Below are 20603 nucleotides of genomic sequence, written 5' to 3' on the forward strand. Positions count from 1 at the left end.
CTTAATTGTATTTTAGATTTTTTATATTTAAAATGAGATGATTATCATCTATTTGATTATTTTTATCTGTAGTTAGTTACATGAATTCAAATATGAGGCTTTAATAAGTTGTACCTACGCACAATTTACTTGCAATCTTGAATTTTAAGTAATATACATAAATAAACAGTACTTTATGCATAAAAATGATTTTTAAAAGTTTTTGTCAGATGCTTTATAATATAGTATAGATAACATTCTCGGCCATCAAAATTGATTGTTGGTAAGCGCCTTAAACCCAGTAAACGCTTTTCAGGTAAGAGTCATTTCCCGCACTTACTGGATAAGACTCTCATTCCTTGTTATGTCTCTTATCGGGTAAGATTCTCAGTTATTTCCATGCTCAATTTGTACCCTTGTTTGTAACTTTACTAAATGATTTGTTTTTAATGTTATTATCTGTTTTCTTTAAATAAAATCAAAATTGATGGTAAAATATGTTGGTTAAGTTTTATAAATGCATAATTATCTCAACTGTTCATCTATTATATCTTATACAGATTTTCTTGTACTAGAAAGATCAAAAAGTTTAAAGAGTTACTTGATCATACCTGATAACGTCGTTATTTGTGTATATTATAATTGATAAAAAGAAGCGTAATTACACTTTGGTTATTGAATGTGATTAAGTTTATTTGATTTTTAAATATGTTCAGATAAACAAAGGTTGGCATGAAAATGTGGCAAAAATGTGGGTTGCAAGGTTAATCGGAAAATTCCAAAGTTGGAAAGAAACAAAACCAACGATATTTTTCCAGGTTTACGATGGTTTAAAATTAGTAGAAATCCTTGTCTTGTTATTTGGTGGAAGCTTACAGTTAAGAAAATGGATATCATGTTATTCAGAGAAATCTCAGTCTTGTTATTCAAGGTTGTTTCGTTGTTTTTTCATTAAGTTCTATATGAATTAAGTTGTCTATATATACATATATATTAAGTTGTATGTATAAATTGATATTTGTTTATTATGCTGAATAAGCCGTCTGAATGATGTAAACAACATGTTTACCCTTATTCTTTAGTGTTTTTTGTTTTTTTTTTTTCACTTGGCTCATGCTTTTGTTTGAACAATTTGGTTTACATTAATTCAATCAAAATCAATACTATTTTTGCTTGAACCAAAATTTTCAATCAAAATCCCAAAACTTAACATCAAACTCGTAGCAAATTCATGGTCCATAAACACAGAATGAAACTAAAAACAAAACGGATTCAAATTACTACACCAATTTTCATTCCATTTTCTAGTAATTAAATGTTGAAATTCAAATGGATACGAAACCTACAAAATCAAACAATTTCTGACCATTTAATCGTTCTGTACTAAACCATTCAGCAATTGTCAAATAACCCCTAAAAATTATTGTCAAACATAAAAAAATCGTAAATTAGGATTCTTTTAACACCAAACAATAAATTGGAGGTACCAAAGGGCATTTGGTCTAGCGGTATCTTAGCCTTTGACCTTCTAGGAGATCAAGGGTTCAAATCTCACCATAGGTGAGGAAAATATATAAATTTATTTGTTTCATTTACCGTATATAAATATTATATACCAAAAAAACACAATAAATTGGAGGTGGTGAATTTCGTAGGGAGAGTGATAGTTTTGATGAATAATAATAGCATCTGAAAAGGTTTGATGGCACCATAGAGACCCACCAAACCATATATGCTGTTTGACTTATCCAAACTTGAAAGAAAATGACACGAAATGATAACCTTTTGATGTTACAGATAAAATGATAAATTTATTTCTAATATATTGTTTATATATTTTGATTAGTTATGTAATTTATTAAATTATAATAGAATAATTATTTTTTATAATAAAACATAATTAGAAAATTTTCGTTAAAATGATACTAAAATAAAAAGTTTATCTAGTTTCCAATTTTTATTTCATATCTTTTCTATATTATTTTTTTAATTATTAATATTTAATAAGTTAATCAAATATAGAAACCATGTAAAAATAATATTTTGAACACAGTAAAAGAAAGTTTAAACAACATAAAATACAATAACTAAAATTTAAAAACTATATAAAATGTAAAGATGAAGGCGTTATTTAATATTTTAGAAAAAAAATAAGTATCATTTTGAGGTTATAATTGGTAAAACATAAATCTGTTTCACCTTATTCCATAGGACAGAGTGGAACACTCCTATTCTATATAAAATTTTTGTCAAACATGAAATAGTGATCACTATTATGTCATGTCATGTGTAGTGCTGCTTCCATTATCATTGAAAAAAATCCTTGGGAAAGGTATTGTTGGAAGAGGCCGCCATGGATCGAAGGAGATAGCATCAAAGAGTGATTTTTCATCCGTGAGGTGAGAGAAAAGTAACCGGTAAAGCAAGGGGAATTTAGGGAAGAGATGGCGGAGTAGATAAAGTTTGGCCATGGTAGCTTAGGGGATGTTCGGTTCGTTTTCTGTTAAGACCTGTATGGATATAGTTGTCGATATTGATATAATTGTCTGTATATTAACAGATAAGTTGTTGTTCGATTGTTGTGCTGAATAAACAGTCTGAATGATAAAAACGACTATTTTACCCTTGGCTTTACATAGAACATTATAGACCACATTTCTCAAAACAACAATATTAATAGTTCAAATCATAAAACTGTAAAGAAATAGCTAAATGAAACCCCAAATTAGAAAACATACCCAAATAATTTAAACGGAAAGCATTGTATAGATACAAAGAACTGGGGGCTCTTAGCATAATAGAATACAAACATGAAGGAAATAGGATCCAAACCCTAAAACGAGAGATGCAACTCAAAGGAGGAAATGGAGATGGGTCGTCGGTGTGTGAGGCAGACGGCAGGGACGGCCGGTGATGGTGAGGGCGATGACCGGCGATTATACCTCCAAATCCATCAATGGCGGAAGGCAACATTCAGCTACAGCGAGGGAGAAGACCTGGAAGGAGACCAGGGGGGAAACACCCCAACGCACCATGGGGATAACGAAGGTTGTAGCGTCGAAAGTAGGTGCAGGAGCAGGGCATCTGCGACGGAGAAGGAGATGGCTGAGAAGACCATCATCATCACCACCATTATTGCGAAGTTTGGGTAGCTAGGTCCTCCTGTTTGAAGGAGCTGGAACTTGACCTAGAAAGGTGGAAAGGAAGACGATGGGCATTTTGGGGGGTTTAGAAATGTAAAAGGGCAGATTTGGAATAAATGGCTGAATCCATAGGACTTCATTTTTCTGGCTGACCGGTTAAGCCAACGGGTGACCGAATAGGCCATAAATGAACAACAATATATGGCTGACCGAATAAGCCATACTGGCTTAACAGTCCATTAAGCCATTACCCAACAGCCCCTTAGTGAATAAGTCATGGGATTTACCATTAAGCTCCAAACAAACATTTATGAATGGCTAACCAAACAAGTCATACATGTCATTAGGCCCATTAAGTAAAACACAAACAGCCCCTAAGGAATGAAGTTCTGTTTCTTGCTATTTAGCAATTGATTATTAAGTTAATAGTACCAAAGTGCGAATGGATCGATTAAACATGGACCACATCAGGACATGTTTACCTTTTTATTACTACCTCAACAACGATGGTTGAAGGTGAAACCTGGAGTTAAATTAGATGGAAATGCTATATGGAACACCCTTTCCAGTCATCCCAGGTTCAGAAAATGGCTTCAGAAGCTCATACGGGATCAACCCTGCTCCATTTCTATTGCTCAATTTCGAATCATTGTTCCTCGAGTCTATGATACCCTCCAGCTCCTTCAACCTTCCATTCAACTCATGGAACGCGACCTTTATAACCGGCTCTGCCTCCCATGCAGCCTCCATGTTGACACCGATATACTCCTCGTCTGGAGAATGACTTGACAAAACGTCCAAAATGGAAATTACTTTGGTAGCTTGAACCTGCGAAGGGAAGCAATTCAATAGCACATCCTCGGGATTCTTTAGGAATGCTTGCCACTCTTCAGTTGTAGGATCTTCATTGGGCATCTTAGTTCTAGCGATGGTGGGTCTGTTGGGGAAATAACCAGCATAATCATACTGACCGAAGTTGACCGCAGAATGGTGGCCGGAAGCCACCCACATGATTGTTGAGACAATTCCAATCAGGTCCTGTTGGGTTTTGAGTTGAGGCCACCATGGTTCGTCCTTCTTGTCGCCATGCCCGACTGTTCGGATTTCAGTCCACCAAGATTGAAGCTCTTCATCGGACTCGACAAGGTCTGTTTGTGGGTAGTAGTGGTTGACATAGGTGGTAACCCATTGTTTGATGGCATCCCAGAGAAGTAGACCATCATTGGCAAATGGGTAATCTTCAATTCTTAGTTTTATACCATGTGGTGCACTAGGATCTTCAACAGCCATTCCCCTATTGATTATGAAAAATAAAAATCTATCATCACACCTAATATATCGAAAGCATATGCGTAATTGATGTCCTGGGTGAGAAGAAACCATTTGTTTAATATACAAGACTTCAAGAGGACTCAAGTCTATTGGAAAAACCACCTGCTAATTAGATCAACTGGAAGTGCCTCTTGATCAAACCGCCATTTTTGAGCATAAGCATCCGAGGAAAGTTGCATGGAATATTTTCCAAGAGAGAAAGTTGACTCAATAATACCACCGGCATTAATGAGCGCTTGACGAGCTAGGCCATTAATCTGCATCGTGTATCGGAGATGAGGATATAGTAGTCTTTGCATAGGGTGCATTTTGCTCAGGTGACGATTGGTAGCAATTATGTAAGGCTCTGTAACACAATGAGTTCTTAGGCTGCAAAGTTGATAAATACCTTAGTCAAATGGCCAGTCATGAGTTAACTTGTGGTTTGAAGGGGATGGATTGTATATTTCCTGATCAGTCAAGTAGGCATGCACTTACACACGAATAGATATTAGTGAATACAACATTCGGGTGCGAAAAAGAAGGTACCCACCAGTGGCTGACAAGCTGATGATGACAAGAATCATGAGCAAGAACATGAACCTTGGCTAGCTTCCAAAGCCAAGAACCCGTAGCATCCCAACACGGTGTATACACATGTTTCCACTGTGGTTTTCTGTTGTTTGGTGGGAGAGTTAATTCAATGGCTAGTGGTCTCAATGTTCCAGTAGATGTGAGGAACATTAACGTCCTTGAACCATAAAGAGTTGTCGCTTCAAGCTCTCTTACTTTATTCACATAGGGTAAGAGCAGATCATGGTAATCCAATAAAAATAGCTTCTTTTCTTCCAATGCCTGTGTTGATACTCGCATTATTAAGTAATTAGTTTCAAGCACAATAGAGATGAAAAAAGTATGTGTTTTGGTTTTGCATTACCTCCTCGAAAGTCATGAAACCTTTGATCTCTTGCTCAACAATTTCTTTGGTAATTGTTGATTCAGCTGGACCGTACACTTCAGGGTCTAGTTTACTCATCAACGGCCACTCCTGCATATTAGATCAGAAATTATTACTTATCTTACAAGGCTTGAATGTAACTAACAAAACAGTTCCTCTTTCAAATTATTAAATGGATTTAATATTCTTCGATTAGAAGAACTAGGAGAACACACCTTGACCAACTGTATGCCATATGGATTGAGACCAACGAGTGTTTGTCGACAAAATTCCTCGTCTCTAAACCAATTGAAGGAATCCCCTGTAATTATAACCGTCAACAAACCACATAAACAACAAATCAAACACACATGAACACAGAGTTGGTTCAGACTTCTTGCTTACTGTCCATGCTTCGAGGAGTCTTAAATTGCAACACAGTTTTGGTACTACTGGTAACATCTTTGAGAATCCTTGGTAAAGCACTTAAAAGTCCATTTTCTAAGGGAGGGATATCAAAACCTTTATCATAAAGTAAATCAATATCCCTGAATGACGAAAATCCCTTGTTCTTATCTGTCAATACCGAGTCTAGCGTTGGTAAAATTGCATGCAGTACGGAGTACAAGGTCCTCGCGCCAAATGTTGCCCCCTTTATCTCTGAAAAATCTTCGTCTCTCGGCACGTAAAATGGTAGCGTTGTCCTTGACTCCGACCAGGGTTCTGCAATTCCATGAAATATCTTCGATTTTATTCATTGCTTATGCCTATCCCAAAACCCCTATATTCAAGACATTCGTATATGCAGAATTATGGCTCCTAATTCTGTCACAAATATAAATGAATAAACGGATTTCCACCTCAAACTTAATTAGATTCACCTATTTTGTGCTAACTTTGACGATCTAAAAGCGTTGCTAATCGTTATAATAGGAACTTTAGAAAATATAAGAGTACTAACAATTTTGAACATGTAATAGAAATTACCTGTAGAGGTCATTTCGCGACCAGTTCGCAAACGCCTAGGGTAAGGATGATTCTCCCCGCCGAGCACCGGTCGGGCCAGATCGGAGTTAATATCGGGATCACCGAGATCATTATATCTTTCGTAATCGTAAATCCTTTCAAATGATTTGCGTTGTCCTTCACCGTTGCCTCGAAGAGACTCTAGATCTTTCTCTCTTAGAGACTTCAACGCCTCCGGCGTTTCTGATGGTAGATACGACTGGCCCACTCAAAAGGCACATACTAATTAGTATTTATTAGTGATTAAGCGGTGGCCGGCGACGCCACGTCACCACCACAATCACACCAAGGCAAGTTGGCAACGCCCTGTCCGAGATGCCATGTGGATTTCAAAATAAAATCACCTTTTGTCACTTAAGTTTTTTTATTAGTAAATTTAGCCCTTCTCAATTTTTAAATAACAATTTAGTCCCTCAATCAAATGTTTCTAAATTAACATAATTTTTTTATAGTTTTTACCTAGTTTGTAATATTTTTTATGGGTGCGTTTGGTGTGCAGACTAAGTGAGATGAGATGGAAAAAAATAAATAGTCTAATATGTTGGCACGTCATTGGATAAACCAATTATAATTAGTACGTAAAATCTTATATTATATATTAACCAACTATACTTGATACCAACTTTTTTGATTGATACATGTTGGTATTGGTTTTGTACCAACTTTTTAGTTACATATATAAAAACTCGTCATTTTTGTTCACATTTTGATTTTCCAGGTAACACAATTAATGTTAAAAAAATAATTGTGAGACATAAAACTATGCAAATATTTAAATATTCAAACAAGATAGTTAATACAACGTTTAATATTCAAAGAATAAAAAAATTCACAAATTAATAATAATTAATTAAGTCGATACCATGGTTCTACTATTATGTGATTTTTAATACCATGTATCAACCAAGTTTACATAATTGGTACAATACTACCAACCGATTGTAATTGGTATCAATTTATATGGTAAGATTGGTACACATGTTGGATGGTTCGGATTGGTACAAAATTGTCACTACTAATATTCTTTTATGTAAAATTGTACTAAAAGGTAATAATTTAAGTTTATTTTTTAATTTAATTACTGAATTTTAAAATTCACTAAAAAGATATATTAAAAAAGAGAGGACCTTATTAGTGAAGAATATTCTTTTACTGGAATTATCGTGTTTTGAGTGGATCCAAGATTCACAAGTAAATGTGACGTGGCCATCATCAAGAGCAATGTTCTTGATGTATGTTTCTTTATGATGCTCGTTCTGTACCAACACTGCCCCTATTTCTCCAAAATCCTCAAAAACCTCGAAATCACATTTGTATTGGTACAACTTAGTCCAATCGTCCGATCCACTATAACTTGCATACGCCGTCACCGTCTCCTTCTTTTTACCCGACGCTTCATAACCATATGAAAACAAATAGTTTAATAAGAAAAAAAGGTTTGATCGATATTTATCTCGTGATATGAAGAAATCAATACTTACAGTCAAGATTTGCAGCAACAAGTTCTAGAAAGAATGATGGTGCTAAAAAATCATAGATACCATGAACCAACGTTCCTACAAGACCCACGGTTATGTCAGCTAACGCTCCGCTAACGGTTGGTTGAACATTGATGACACCTTTCACCTTTTTGGATTTGCCAGCAAAAGACGAGAAAATGGTCTTAACGTTACTAGAAGTACTTTGCATTCGAGTGCAATAACGTTTATTTGATGACATTGAGGCACAACCGGTGACGAGCTACGCCAAATGGTGCTAGATTGATGAAATGTAAGTGGTGAATTTGAGACCTCAATATTTTTATATGTCTTCCGACTTTTTACAGGCCTACGATTTTGAAACGAGGCAATTTTATTTATGGGGAAGTTTTGATGACGATAATCGTTGCATGTGATATATGAAGGTCGTTTCTAACTTCTATAAAGAAAGTAAACGACTCGTGTTCAAATAGATAATATGTAATCTATTTGGAAGATCGTTCAGTATTTGCTTGAAGACAAAGTAGAAAGTTATGAGAATTATATGAAAAAGTATCAACAAAGACATGAGCATCTCCCGTAGCTATTTTATTAAAATAGAATTTGAAAGTCAAAATCTCTATAAAATAATTAGATTCAATTCTAACGGTTACTTTATTTTAGTAATTATAATATTAATTAAATTATTAAAATCTATCAACATTTAATAAAATATTATATTTCTTTCTTAAACATTTATTTTCAATATCTCTTATTGGTTTGAAGTATTAAAATAATAATTTCTCTCTCTAGTTAGAGAAATCTCCAAATTTAGAGATTTTACAATTTCTCACCTTTTTTCTATTTTATCATACAAGATGACATAGTTGTTATAGCAATTTTTTTTGTTAAAACCTATATTTTCTCCATTTTAGTATAGCTATTGAAGATGCTCTAATTAATGACATGAAAATTCATGCGATGATTGTTGATAGTTTACAACTCAATTTAATATACATACATTAATGACATGTGTATATAAGGTTGAGTTTCAGCGAAAATTGAAGTTATTGTGAGAAAAGTAATAAAGGATGTCAACCTTTGGATCAATCATAATCGAATAGAACCAATAGGTCAACGTTAATTAGATATATCAGATCAATCTTTTTTTTCTAAAAGTGCAATTCATGGGTTGTTTTGGGATTAAAAATGATCAATGGTTCAAATCTCTTCTTACGCTTCCCAGCTTAACTTGTATTCTCACACGATCATTCATTTCGTCTATGTGTGTGTGTATATATATATATATATATATATCATATATATATATATATATATATAACCAAATAGCTTTTGACCTAGCGGTATATGAGTCTTTGACCTTCTAGTAGGTCAGAGGTTCAAACCTCACAAAATGTGAGGAGAGCGTGTGAGTCTATTTGTTCTATTTGTCGTATATAAATATTATATACTTCAATATATATATATATAATTATAAAAATATAGAGAGATTTTTTTAAGAACCCATGAAATTATGATAACTTTATAAACTAATGCATAATGTGTTATTTCATATGATTTTTTCATCTAAGACTATAATTTAAAATATTGATTAACATATATTTGTTTTACAATGTGTATATTTCACATGTATTTATTTCACGCTGTGAACTTTTTTAACCTGTTTATGAAACAAAAGTTCTACGTAAAAAAGTTTCAAATTATGAACCATATATTTACATATATGTGTATATATATGAAGCAAAATCACTATGAAACAAATATATGTCTATCGATACGTTAAATATTAGTTGTCTAACCCTAAACAATTAATTCGTAGACGTAAAGTTTGTTGAGAATTTGACCCTTACACCATTTCATTAAATCAGATATCAATTATTACTCAATATTTCGAGACGTAAAATTAGTTAAAAATTGACCCAACATTATTTCATTAAATTAGACTGCCTAAATCAAATCAAATCAAATCAAATTCATTTTTAATGTACAATTTATACTATTTTTATATGCTTTAAATAAATATTCTCTCTCCGGCCACCGTCCTCCGGTGATACCACAATGATATCAGAATGCATCATATATATGTTTGGGTATTACATTGAGGTCATTTGTATGGTCGATCGGAGATGTAACACAGTGGTATCACAACGCATCTTATATATGCTTGGGTATCATACTGTATCTTTTGTTTAACAGAGTCAATATTTTTAGGTATCACAGTGGTATCACCGGAGGACGGTGGCCGGAGGACAGAGAGAGAAGAGAAAATACTTAAAATCTCCTTGCATTAAAATTTTAATTCAAAATAACCAAAATCAATAGATAAATTTTCTAATTTATCTATTGATTTGTGGTTGAGATTAGATCTCACGGTTACCACAAACTACTCAGTTCTTTCTTGAATGGATCCCTATATATATTATGTTATAAAACATTTGATAAATATTGTCTTTTTCTTTTACTTCAACCATTAAGCTTTGTTTAGAACCATTAAAAACAGAATTTTTTTTGGCCAAACAAGATTCAACTTTTATTAAGAATAAATAATTGGAATATGTGAATATTGTAACATCATAAAATTTGAAACACCTTAAGATCATATACTAACATCGATGTGGAAATTACATTAAATGGGTATCGATCAAATCTTGAATTTCAATAAAACATAAATATATCAATTTGAGAGCGGTTGTTTTATATGCATTTGAACAATAAGTCATACGCTCTTAATACACACAGAGTCAATTAGTTGGTTTCGTGTTTAGTGTCTTTGTCCTAACATTAATGATTTACTTGTTCATACCAAATTTGAAGCCTATAATTTCAATTAGTTTGTTAATTGATAGTTACGTTTCTTAAATTAGTTCCATATTGAAATTCTACAAGAGTTAGCGTTGGATAACGACCAACGCGAAATAATTAACATGTCAAAACTGTAATATCATTTCATGGAATCCAAGTCAGTACTAATGGGTATTTAGCCCAATAGTATCTGGTAGGGATGTTCGTGGGTTGGGTTGATCGGGTTGAAAACATTTGAACAACCAATCCAATGCTTGTTGTTTGAAAAATCTTAACTCAACACAACTCAAACCAAAGTGTAATCCAACCCAACCCAAACCGTACGGGTTGGTCGGGTTGATACTTTGATACATTAAAATATTATTCTAACATTGAATATGTTATTTCTCTACTCATAATTTACTTTGCATCAACAACTATTTGATACAACTTATCCATACTTCTTAATTCTTACGTATACAATTAATTTTCTTAATTTACATATATATGATCATAATTACTGAACATATATGTGAATGAGTTATATAGAGATGGATAATAGATTGAAAATATGTGTATATGAAGAGGTATGCGATAGTATAATTGTCTAATGTATATATTAATAGAAACTCAACAATTATATTAAATCCAAGAAATACAAGGATATCGGATTCATCGGGCTGGGTTGGATTCAAATAATAGTAACCCAATACCTATGGTTTGAAAATGTTACAACTCGATTAGACATCGGGTTATTTCAGGTTGAATTATTTCACGTTGGATTGGGTTGGGTTGATCGGTTTGGTAGGGTTTTTGAGCACCCTTAGTATCTGGCTTGCCCACAAGACCCTTATTCTTGAAGGTCAACGGTTCAAATCTTATCAAATGTAAAATGTATGTATAAAAATTTAACGTATATTATATACTTCAAAAAGAATAGGGTTATGAAATCTTTGTTATTCAAAATTTTGAAATACCGGTTAAGCTCATAAGTTCCACAAGTCCGGGACTTTTACCGTCGGACTAAGTCGTGAGTATTCCGTCGAAAATGTTGAAAACCATTGGTGAACCGTCGGTAAATGTCCGTCTAACAAACTTTCATGGGTGATGCCTTCAGCGACGAATATCACTGACGGATCACCGACAGGGCATTATCAACGACGGTATCTATCACCGACGGGTGCAAAGTTATCACAGAGAATTATTTAAGTTTGCTTCATTTTAATTTGCATGGATGATTGTTAAATTGTAAAATTAGGATGTCATGTATGATCGACACAAATGAATTTATCCCACAATAATAAACCATAGATTATTTTATTACAACAGATAAAAGCATGATCAAAACACCGGAGCAAGGATGTCGAAAAGCCTTATTAGCTCCACAAAGATGGCAGAAATCAAACAGACAGTAAACAGGTAGATGGTGATGGTGTACTAGATAGAAATGCTGTTTGGAACACCCTTTCCAGTGACACCAGATCCAGAATAAGGCTTCAGAAGCGTGTATGGAACCAACCCGGCACCATTTCGGTTCCTCAACTCGGGGTTAGCGTTCCTCGAGTCTATGATACCTTCCAACTCCTTAAACCTCCCATTAAACACATCGAATGCCGCCTTAATAGCAGGCTCCGCGGCCCATGACGCCTCTGCATTTCCACCGATGTACTCTTCATCTAGAGAATGACTCGATAAGATGTTCAAAACCGACATAACTTTGGTTGCTTGACTTTTGGAAGGGAAGCAATTTAGAAGTGCATCTTCGGGCCTTTTTATGAAGGCGTCCCACTCTTCTGGAGTCGGGTCTTCGTTCGGCATTTTAGTTCTTGCAGTAGATGGTCGATTGGGGAAATAACCAGCATAATCATACTGACCGAAATTAACAGCTGAATGATGACCAGAAGGTACCCACATGATAGTTGACACAATTTGAATCAAGTCGTCTTGGGTTTTGAGTTGTGGCCACCATGGTTCGTCTTTTTTGTCTCCATGGCCAACGGTTCGAATATCGGTCCACCATGCTTGAAGCTCTTCATCAGATTCTATAAGATTAGCTTGTGGATAGTAATGGTTGACATAAGAAGTAGCAAATTCTTTGATGGCGTCCCAAATGAGTAAACCATCGTTTGCAAATGGATAGTCTTCAATTGCCAGCTTTAGACCATGTGGTGCAGTTGGATCTTCAACAGCCATGCCCCTATAAATATAACATAATCAAACGTCATTACAACAAATTAGGGATTATACGAGATGCCATAAAGATATAAGAGCAGGCTGCTTTACAGGATTTTAGTTTACCTGCTAATTAGGTTAGCTGGAAGTGCCTCTTGATCAAAGCGCCATTGTTGATCATAAGCTTCAGAGGAAAGTTCCACATTATATTTACCAGGACCAAATGTAGATTCGATAACGCCTTCTGCGTTAATGAGCAATAATCGAGCCAAAGCATTGATCTGCATCGTGAAGCGAAAATAAGGGGTTAACAGTCTCTTGATTGGGTGCATTTGGCTAAGATGCCTGTTGGTCGCTATGATGTATGGCTCGGTAGCACAGTGAGTTCTTAGCCTGCAATTAATATCGAAAAACACCTTAATTAGTTCTACCTACTGTAGTCATATGTTCAGTTTCCCGTTCGGAAAAAGCCTAGAACTCACCAATGGCTGACGAGCTGATGATAGAAAGAATCATGAGACACGACCTGAGCCTTGGCTAGCTTCCAAAGCCAGTCACCGGTGGCTTCCCAAGTGGGTGTGTAGACATGCTTCCACTGTGGTTTCCCATCATCCGTTGGAGGGCGAGTCAACTCGATGGCCAGCGGTCGCAGTGTTCCGGCAGGAGTAAGGAACATTAAAGTCCTTGAACCATAGAGAGTGGTGTTGTTAAGCGCTCTAACTTTATTTACATATGGCAACAACAGATCATTGTAATCCAACAAGAACAGTTTCTTTTGCTCCAATGCCTGCAAATACGATAAGCTCAAATAAGACATCAAGATTTCACAAGTCATTTAACTTTGATTAATTACCTCCTCAAAACTCATGAGACCTCCTATTTGTTCCTCAACAATCTCCTTGGTGATCGCTGATTCTGCTGGTCCATAAACTTCAGGGTCCAGTTTGCTCGTCAATGGCCATTCCTATATACCATACAGACTTAACTAAGTTAGCTGTATATAGAGAGGGAGGGGAAAGTTCCTTTAAGAACCCAAAATTGATTAGGAACCCCGAAAATGCATACAACACGCAACGTGTCCCTATTTATGATGAATATTCATTACGAATCACACATTTATAATGAATATAGAGGTGTTATTCAACATGAATCGCACATTCATGATGAATATGTCACAATATTCATGATGAATTACACAACCATATGGGATGATTTCCGGTTCATATCAAGTTTATGTGATATAAACCGCTATATATATATAGAATGCTATGAAGTTGCTAAGAACCTACCGTGACTAATTCAATTCTATAGGGATTGATACCAGCAAGCATTTCTCGGCAAAATTCCTCATCGCGAGCCCAAGAAAACGTGTCCCCTAAGATCAATGATCATAGCCATTAAACATACATACGATGGAATTGAACATAGACATACAGGCAATTAAGTAAGAAATGGTTTTGATGCTTACTCTCCATGGTTTCTGGGGTCTCAAACTTGATGATGGTATCCGCAGCAGAAGAAACATCGTGGATGAGATTTGGTAAAAAGCTTAGAAGTCCGTTGTCTGAGTTTGGAACATTAATACCTTCATTGAAAAGCAAGTTTATATCTGTGAATAATGAAAATCCCTTGTTTGGGCCTGTCAACACCGAGTCTAGGATGGGTACAACTGCATGCAGCACGGTGTACAACGCCCTCGCTCCGAAGCTTATGTCTTTGATCTCCGAAAAATCTTCATCTCTCGGCACATAAAAAGGGAGCACCGTTCTTGATTCCGATAACGGATCTGTAATTCAGTTAAATAAACTTCACTCGTATCCGTTACAACAAAATCGGCTTTACATAATGCTCATCATTTGCTCACAAATTAATAGATATAATTTCATGAACTTACTTGAACCATTATATATATAAATTACCTGTCATCACGTTCATAATCATCCTACCAACAACTTACTGTAACGCTTTTATTTAATATATATAATTATTTGGTTTTATAAATGGTGTCTTAAAGAATAATAGCACCTTCAATTCTCTCCCATTTTCTATGTCACTGTAAATTGTTGTTCATAGTGTGAAACAGTCTTGGTTTTAAATTGTACCTTTAGTAGTCATCTTTCGACCGGTACGACAACGCCTAGGATAAGGATGCTCTGAACCACCTAGCACCGGCCGAGCTAAATCCGCGCTACTGTCTGGAGATCCAAGATCATTGTATACATCGTAATCATAAATACGCTCAGAAAGTTTTCGCTCTCCTTTCCCGTCGCCTCTTAGAGATTCCAAATCTTTCGTTCGTAGAGGCTTTAGACCGTTTGGCGTATCCGAAGGAAGGTATGACTACAAAAACAAATGCAGATTTAATATCTGTAGTATCATCATCTCTGGGAATTAATTTCTGATCGAATAATCAATATCCATATACATATATAGCGATGATCAAACTAATTTGCAAGAATGCGAGAAAGAATACGGATCATATAATTCATTAATAAAAAAAATCATGAATAAAATGGAAAATAATTTTAGAATTTAGGATAATTTTCATTTTGGATTAGATAAATCCTTGAAAATCTAATTATATTTTTTAGATTTTTTATTTTTTTATTTTTAGTTAATATATGATTTCTTTTATCAAGTTTGATATACTATATTATAAAGCATTTGACAAAAAAAACTCTTAAAAATCATTTTGTATGCATCAAATATTGTTTATTGAATTATATTACTTAAAATTCAAAATTAAAAGTAATTATGCATAAATACAACTTGATAGTATAGGTTGAGGATGATTAGTAACCTTGTCGGTGAAGAAGATTCTCTTATCAGATGAAGAAGCAACCCAAGAATCACAAGTGAAGGTGATGTTGTTATCAAGAGCTATGGTCTTGAAGAAGACCCCGATGCTCAATTTGTTTTCGACCACCACAGCTCCGATATTTCCAAAATCATCGGGAACTTTGAAATCGCAGTTGTAAACGTGTAAACCCGCAGAACCCACAGAACTGAATAAACCGTAACTAGCATTCCCTGACACAGTTTTCTGATTTCCATTTGCTGCATCCATCAAACAATATTCGAAGTTTAAATATCTTCGATCGAATAGTTTACGCATGCATTCGTGTTTTCTATGTATCATAATCTACGATTAGTGACATCAAGAAAAACAAAGGAAAAGGTAATAAGTTTCAGTATCATATATAATTATACTTCTTTTGGTGTGTTTAATCATATATGATTAAGCGTGTATGTGTTATCAATGCAACATTTGTTTAGTCATATATAATTAAGTTTGTATATCATGCGTGTATACATATAATATTGGAACTTTTCACCTTCTTGCAAAATGTTTAACTTCTCATTTGAACTTGCCCATATATATATATATATATATATATATATATATGGTATATTTCAAATGCAACCATGTCCATTTGTACAATCAATGCAACCCAATTAATTGAGATATTTATAGAAATAATGGGAGTTCATTTATTATGATTTAAATATTTATGGAAAATGACTAGAGTTCATTAATTATGATTAATACTTTATATTAGAAAACAATCAAAACTTTTATAAAATCACATATTTATCAAATTAAATGGATGGTTAAGATTGAGTTGTATTGGTTTTACAAATATAAAGGGTTGTATAATAACTATATATATATATATATATATATATACACACACACACATGCACGTACCATCAAGGTCTGTAGATACGAGCTCAAGAACGAACGCCCTCCCAATAGCCTGGTAGAAAATGCTGCCGATGACATCCAGATTAATGCTGCCGATGGCGGCGGTAATGGTTGGTTGGATGGTGATGACAGCTTTAACGGTGGTGGTTTTGGTACTGGAAATGAAGCTGGGAATCGATATTGCATTGATGTTACCAGGAATGTAGCGAGTGAGTGCGGTGTTGGATTTCTTGGTGTGGTTTGGTAGGCGGAAGGCGGTGGGAGAGTAGGCGGCGGAGGAGGAGGAGCGGTTGTCGGCGATAGCACCGCCGACGAAGGGGTTTTGGAGTGGTGGCAGGTTGTGGACAGTGTGGGACGAAGAGATTCGAGTGTTCAACATGTTTTGTTTATTTTTGTCAAACTCTTGTTTGTGTGATTGAAGTGTTGCAAACTAAGCTTGTTATTTATAGTACAATTGTGTATTACGTACCGATCCATAACAGTTGTGGACATTTGTTATTTATTTTATCTTAAAATATGAGGTCGTTTATTAAATGTTCACCTGAGTAAATGTCTTTTGGTAAAATGCAATGTTATCACTTATTTAACGGGTACAATTTTAGTCCACCAAAACGTTATCGTATGCAATAATTTACCTGGTAAGAGCTAACCGTGGTAAGAGTTGTCGCTCTTACTTACCACGTAAAACTCTCAGTCCTTACCTTTGCTCTTACCGGGTAAGACCTTTGATCCTTACAATATTTATCCGATAAGATAATGTGACTTGATAAATATTTATCCGAATAAGTGCCCTAAATATCCGCTTTAAAAAGTAAGTTTTACATTTTTCATTCTACTTTTAATTATAAGATGAAGAAAGTTTCTTTTTCTACAAATTATATCTATACTACCTTATAAACCAGATTTATCAAAAGTCTTAAAAACAATTTTTAATGCTCAAAGTACTATACATTTATGCATAAAGTCTTAAAAACAACTCATAATACATTAAGTACTACTACTTTATGCATTCAGTCTTAAAATCTCTTAATCTACAATTAAAATAACATATAGTACAAATTATCAGTGCACATTATTACCTTTCTTTTTCATGTTCCCAAGATACTTTCTCCCTCTCATACCTCTATGTCTTCTGCCTATTCCCCAAAGTGAGATTCAAATTGATATTCACCATGAGTTATAAAAAGTTCTCTCATTCAATTGTTCTAGAACTCTCGGTTTCGTTGTCGATCTCTTGATTCTTTGCTCTTGTTGTAAATTGAACACATTTTTAGAGTCGTTCAAATATGTTGGATTTTAAATATATTGGATTTTAAACTGTCATACGATTTTTTCATCGATAGATTGTAATTGGAACCATAACTCTTATTTATTCAAATTGTATTAATATGTAAAAACCAAGTATAACTTATATAATCGTTAAATCTTCTCTAATAAAACCAGTGAAACTTCAAAATCATTAAAATTCACGGCTCCTGCTGCATTGCACAGGTACACAACTAGTATTTTTTAAATCATATATTTTTTCATTGTGAACATTTAATTTGAGAAAAAAAAAATGTATTATATTAAAATATTATTGTCAAGTGCAAATATGGTCACGTTATTAATTTCTTTCACATTGATGCGTCACTTAATTACACAAACAATGTATCTTTGAAAAGTTATATCCGACAAATTTTGTCTGTAAAACACAGATGAAAATATGAATTACTCGAAGAAAATTTATTAAAATAGTCGTTTTTTAGAGTTGGTTTAATCTTCTAACCATTTTCTTTCTAAATTTACCAAAATAACTATAGATACGTAAACCATATATCCGCAATTGAGAACCCAACTAAAAGACAAGAAAGTTATATTTTCTATCATTGTCTGCAAAAAAAATTACATTTTTTACTTAGGTCTGCAAAAAAAAATTACATTCACCCAGTTCTGCAAAAAAAAAGCGAAACTAGAACTATTTTAATAAACCTTGTAAAGAAGTAACTAACAGATAAAACCAATTTTTTTAGAAATATAATTAGTAGTTAAATTAGATATTTTATTAAAATCATTTAGCATAATTTTATTTCTATCAAACAAATAACTATAACTTTAATTTTTATATAACTTATATAAACATTTTTAGAATTGTTATATTTACTTTTTGATAATTAAATATATTAAATAATAATTATAAAATAATTATATAAAAATGGTTGATATGATTAGTAATAATTAATAAATATATAAACTATAATGTTTAATTAAAATTAATTAATAATTTTCAATTAATATTACTTGCTTTTAATTAATATTATTCATTAATATTTATTTATAATTAATATTAATAATGGTTATAATTGAAAGAGTGTTAAAAAAAACTTCCATAACATTATTCAAACTAACGTCTCCATAAGCTAGCATATGTCCATCTAGACATATGTTAAAATAAGCTAGTTTATGTCAATTCAAACATGTACACACAGAGGCGGAGCTCAATAGGGCCTTTGGGGCGCCAAGGCCCCCCTACTTTTCTTCCTACTTATGTCAATTTTTCGCTCACTCAATGACTTGTAATACATACGTATAAAAGATTTGGTTCGGTCTAAGGATGTACGTTAACAATTCAAGCTTTTAATAATTTTCAAGTTTGAGTCGATCTCGAACGCTAAAAAGTAATCTCGTTTTACTTAACGAACGGAAAAACAAGTTAATTAATCTCAAGTTCGACCCAGTAGATGAGCTTATATGGTTTGAATTTTTAGCTATTATTTTTTCAAGTCAAAACTCGAACTATTTGCTATTCGATTTAGCTCGTTTCGGCCCCTGGGTTAGAAGGCTTGTGTTCCACCTCTGTGTACACAAAAATAAGATAGCTTACGTTTCTCAAACAATGCATGTAATGATATAATCTACGTTGTCTATAATTCACTGAAATGCATGTTATAAATATCTACTTCAGATTTAAGTTAAACTCTTAAAAACTATTTTTTATACATCAAGTACCATTTATCAATGTATATTACTTAAAATTCTAGATTTCAAGTTGGATAAGCATAAATACAACTTATTAAAACTCAATGTTTGAATTCATATAACTAATTGGTAGATAAACATAAATAATAGATAAACACTAAAAAGATAAAATACTTATTTTTATTTTCTAAAATATCTAAAAATTAAAAAACTTTAATGTAACTAACTGATAAATACAAGAAAATCTGAGATACAATAACTCATTTTTATTTTTTTATTAAAATATATTTAATTTTAAATATAAAATATCTTAAGATGAAATTGAAATTTTAAAATCCTCAAACAACTAACCAATAAACATAAGAAACTTCGAGCTACAATACCTCATTTTTATTAAAGTATGTATTATCTCTTTAATTTTAAATATATATACCATTTAAACTAAACAATGTTTGACCCCTAACTAAATACTTTATCATATCTATACTATCTTATAAAGTATTTGGCTAAAACTCTTAAAAACTCTTAAAACTCTTAAACTCGTTCATCCCTAAACGATTTCATCCCTATCCAATTTCATCACATATCTGAATTCGTGTAACTAACTGCAGATAAACACAATCAAATACATGATAAACATCTCATTTTAAATATAAAAAATCTAAAATATAATTAGTATAATCATTAAATTCTAACAGAATACTTAATTATTATCTTTAAAAAATTTATAATATTAAACCAAAAATAAATTGTTTTATTATTAAACTTAAATTAAATTATATATAAAGAAAATATATATTCTATATTATAAATCACTTGACAAAAACTTTTAAAAACCACTTTTTAKGCATAAAGTACTGTTTATTAATGCATATTACTTGCAACTCAAGATTACAAGTAAATTGTACGTAGGTACAACTTATTAAAGCTCTATATCTGAATTCGTGTAACTAACTATAGATAAACACAATCAAATACATGATAAACATCTCATTTTAAATATAAAAAATCTAGAATATAATTAGGATAATCATTGAGTTCTAACAGAATACTTAATTATTATCTTTATAAAATGTTATATTATTAAACCAAAAATAAATTATTTCATTATT

General features: G+C 33.0%; 2 protein-coding genes across 2 annotated transcripts; both read right to left on the minus strand.

Moving 5' to 3' along the window:
* Positions 1–3437: 3437 nt before the first annotated feature.
* Positions 3438–8115, minus strand: LOC112520928 (linoleate 13S-lipoxygenase 2-1, chloroplastic-like). Its single transcript, XM_025129551.1, has 9 exons — positions 7878–8115; positions 7524–7789; positions 6358–6595; positions 5776–6093; positions 5607–5692; positions 5371–5481; positions 4987–5288; positions 4557–4823; positions 3438–4416 (listed from the first exon to the last, which is right to left on the minus strand). Exons 1-9 carry the CDS (start codon positions 8113–8115, stop codon positions 3657–3659), a joined length of 2586 nt encoding a protein of 861 aa, XP_024985319.1. The 3' UTR covers positions 3438–3656.
* A 3829-nt stretch (positions 8116–11944) lies between these two features.
* On the minus strand, positions 11945–16912 carry LOC112521358 (linoleate 13S-lipoxygenase 2-1, chloroplastic-like). Its single transcript, XM_025130175.1, has 9 exons — positions 16537–16912; positions 15628–15884; positions 14930–15167; positions 14296–14613; positions 14117–14202; positions 13681–13791; positions 13310–13614; positions 12954–13220; positions 11945–12852 (listed from the first exon to the last, which is right to left on the minus strand). Exons 1-9 carry the CDS (start codon positions 16910–16912, stop codon positions 12093–12095), a joined length of 2718 nt encoding a protein of 905 aa, XP_024985943.1. The 3' UTR covers positions 11945–12092.
* Between the last annotated feature and the right edge of the window lie 3691 nt (positions 16913–20603).

Source organism: Cynara cardunculus, assembly GCF_001531365.2.
Source record: "Cynara cardunculus var. scolymus isolate 2C chromosome LG 11, CcrdV1, whole genome shotgun sequence".
Lineage (NCBI taxonomy): Eukaryota > Viridiplantae > Streptophyta > Magnoliopsida > Asterales > Asteraceae > Cynara > Cynara cardunculus.

Coding starts and splice junctions, on each gene's coding strand:
- LOC112520928 (XM_025129551.1), bottom strand. CDS start 8,115: ATGTCATCAAATAAACGTTATTGCACTCGAATGCAAAGTACTTCTAGT. Junction 5,482..5,606: donor ATGGCATACAGTTGGTCAAG/GTGTGTTCTCCT, acceptor TCTAATATGCAG/GAGTGGCCGTTGATGAGTAA. Junction 5,289..5,370: donor GTTTCATGACTTTCGAGGAG/GTAATGCAAAAC, acceptor GTATCAACACAG/GCATTGGAAGAAAAGAAGCT.
- LOC112521358 (XM_025130175.1), bottom strand. CDS start 16,912: ATGTTGAACACTCGAATCTCTTCGTCCCACACTGTCCACAACCTGCCA. Junction 14,614..14,929: donor TCGAAAGATGACTACTAAAG/GTACAATTTAAA, acceptor ACTGAATTACAG/ATCCGTTATCGGAATCAAGA. Junction 14,203..14,295: donor GACCCCAGAAACCATGGAGA/GTAAGCATCAAA, acceptor CATTGATCTTAG/GGGACACGTTTTCTTGGGCT.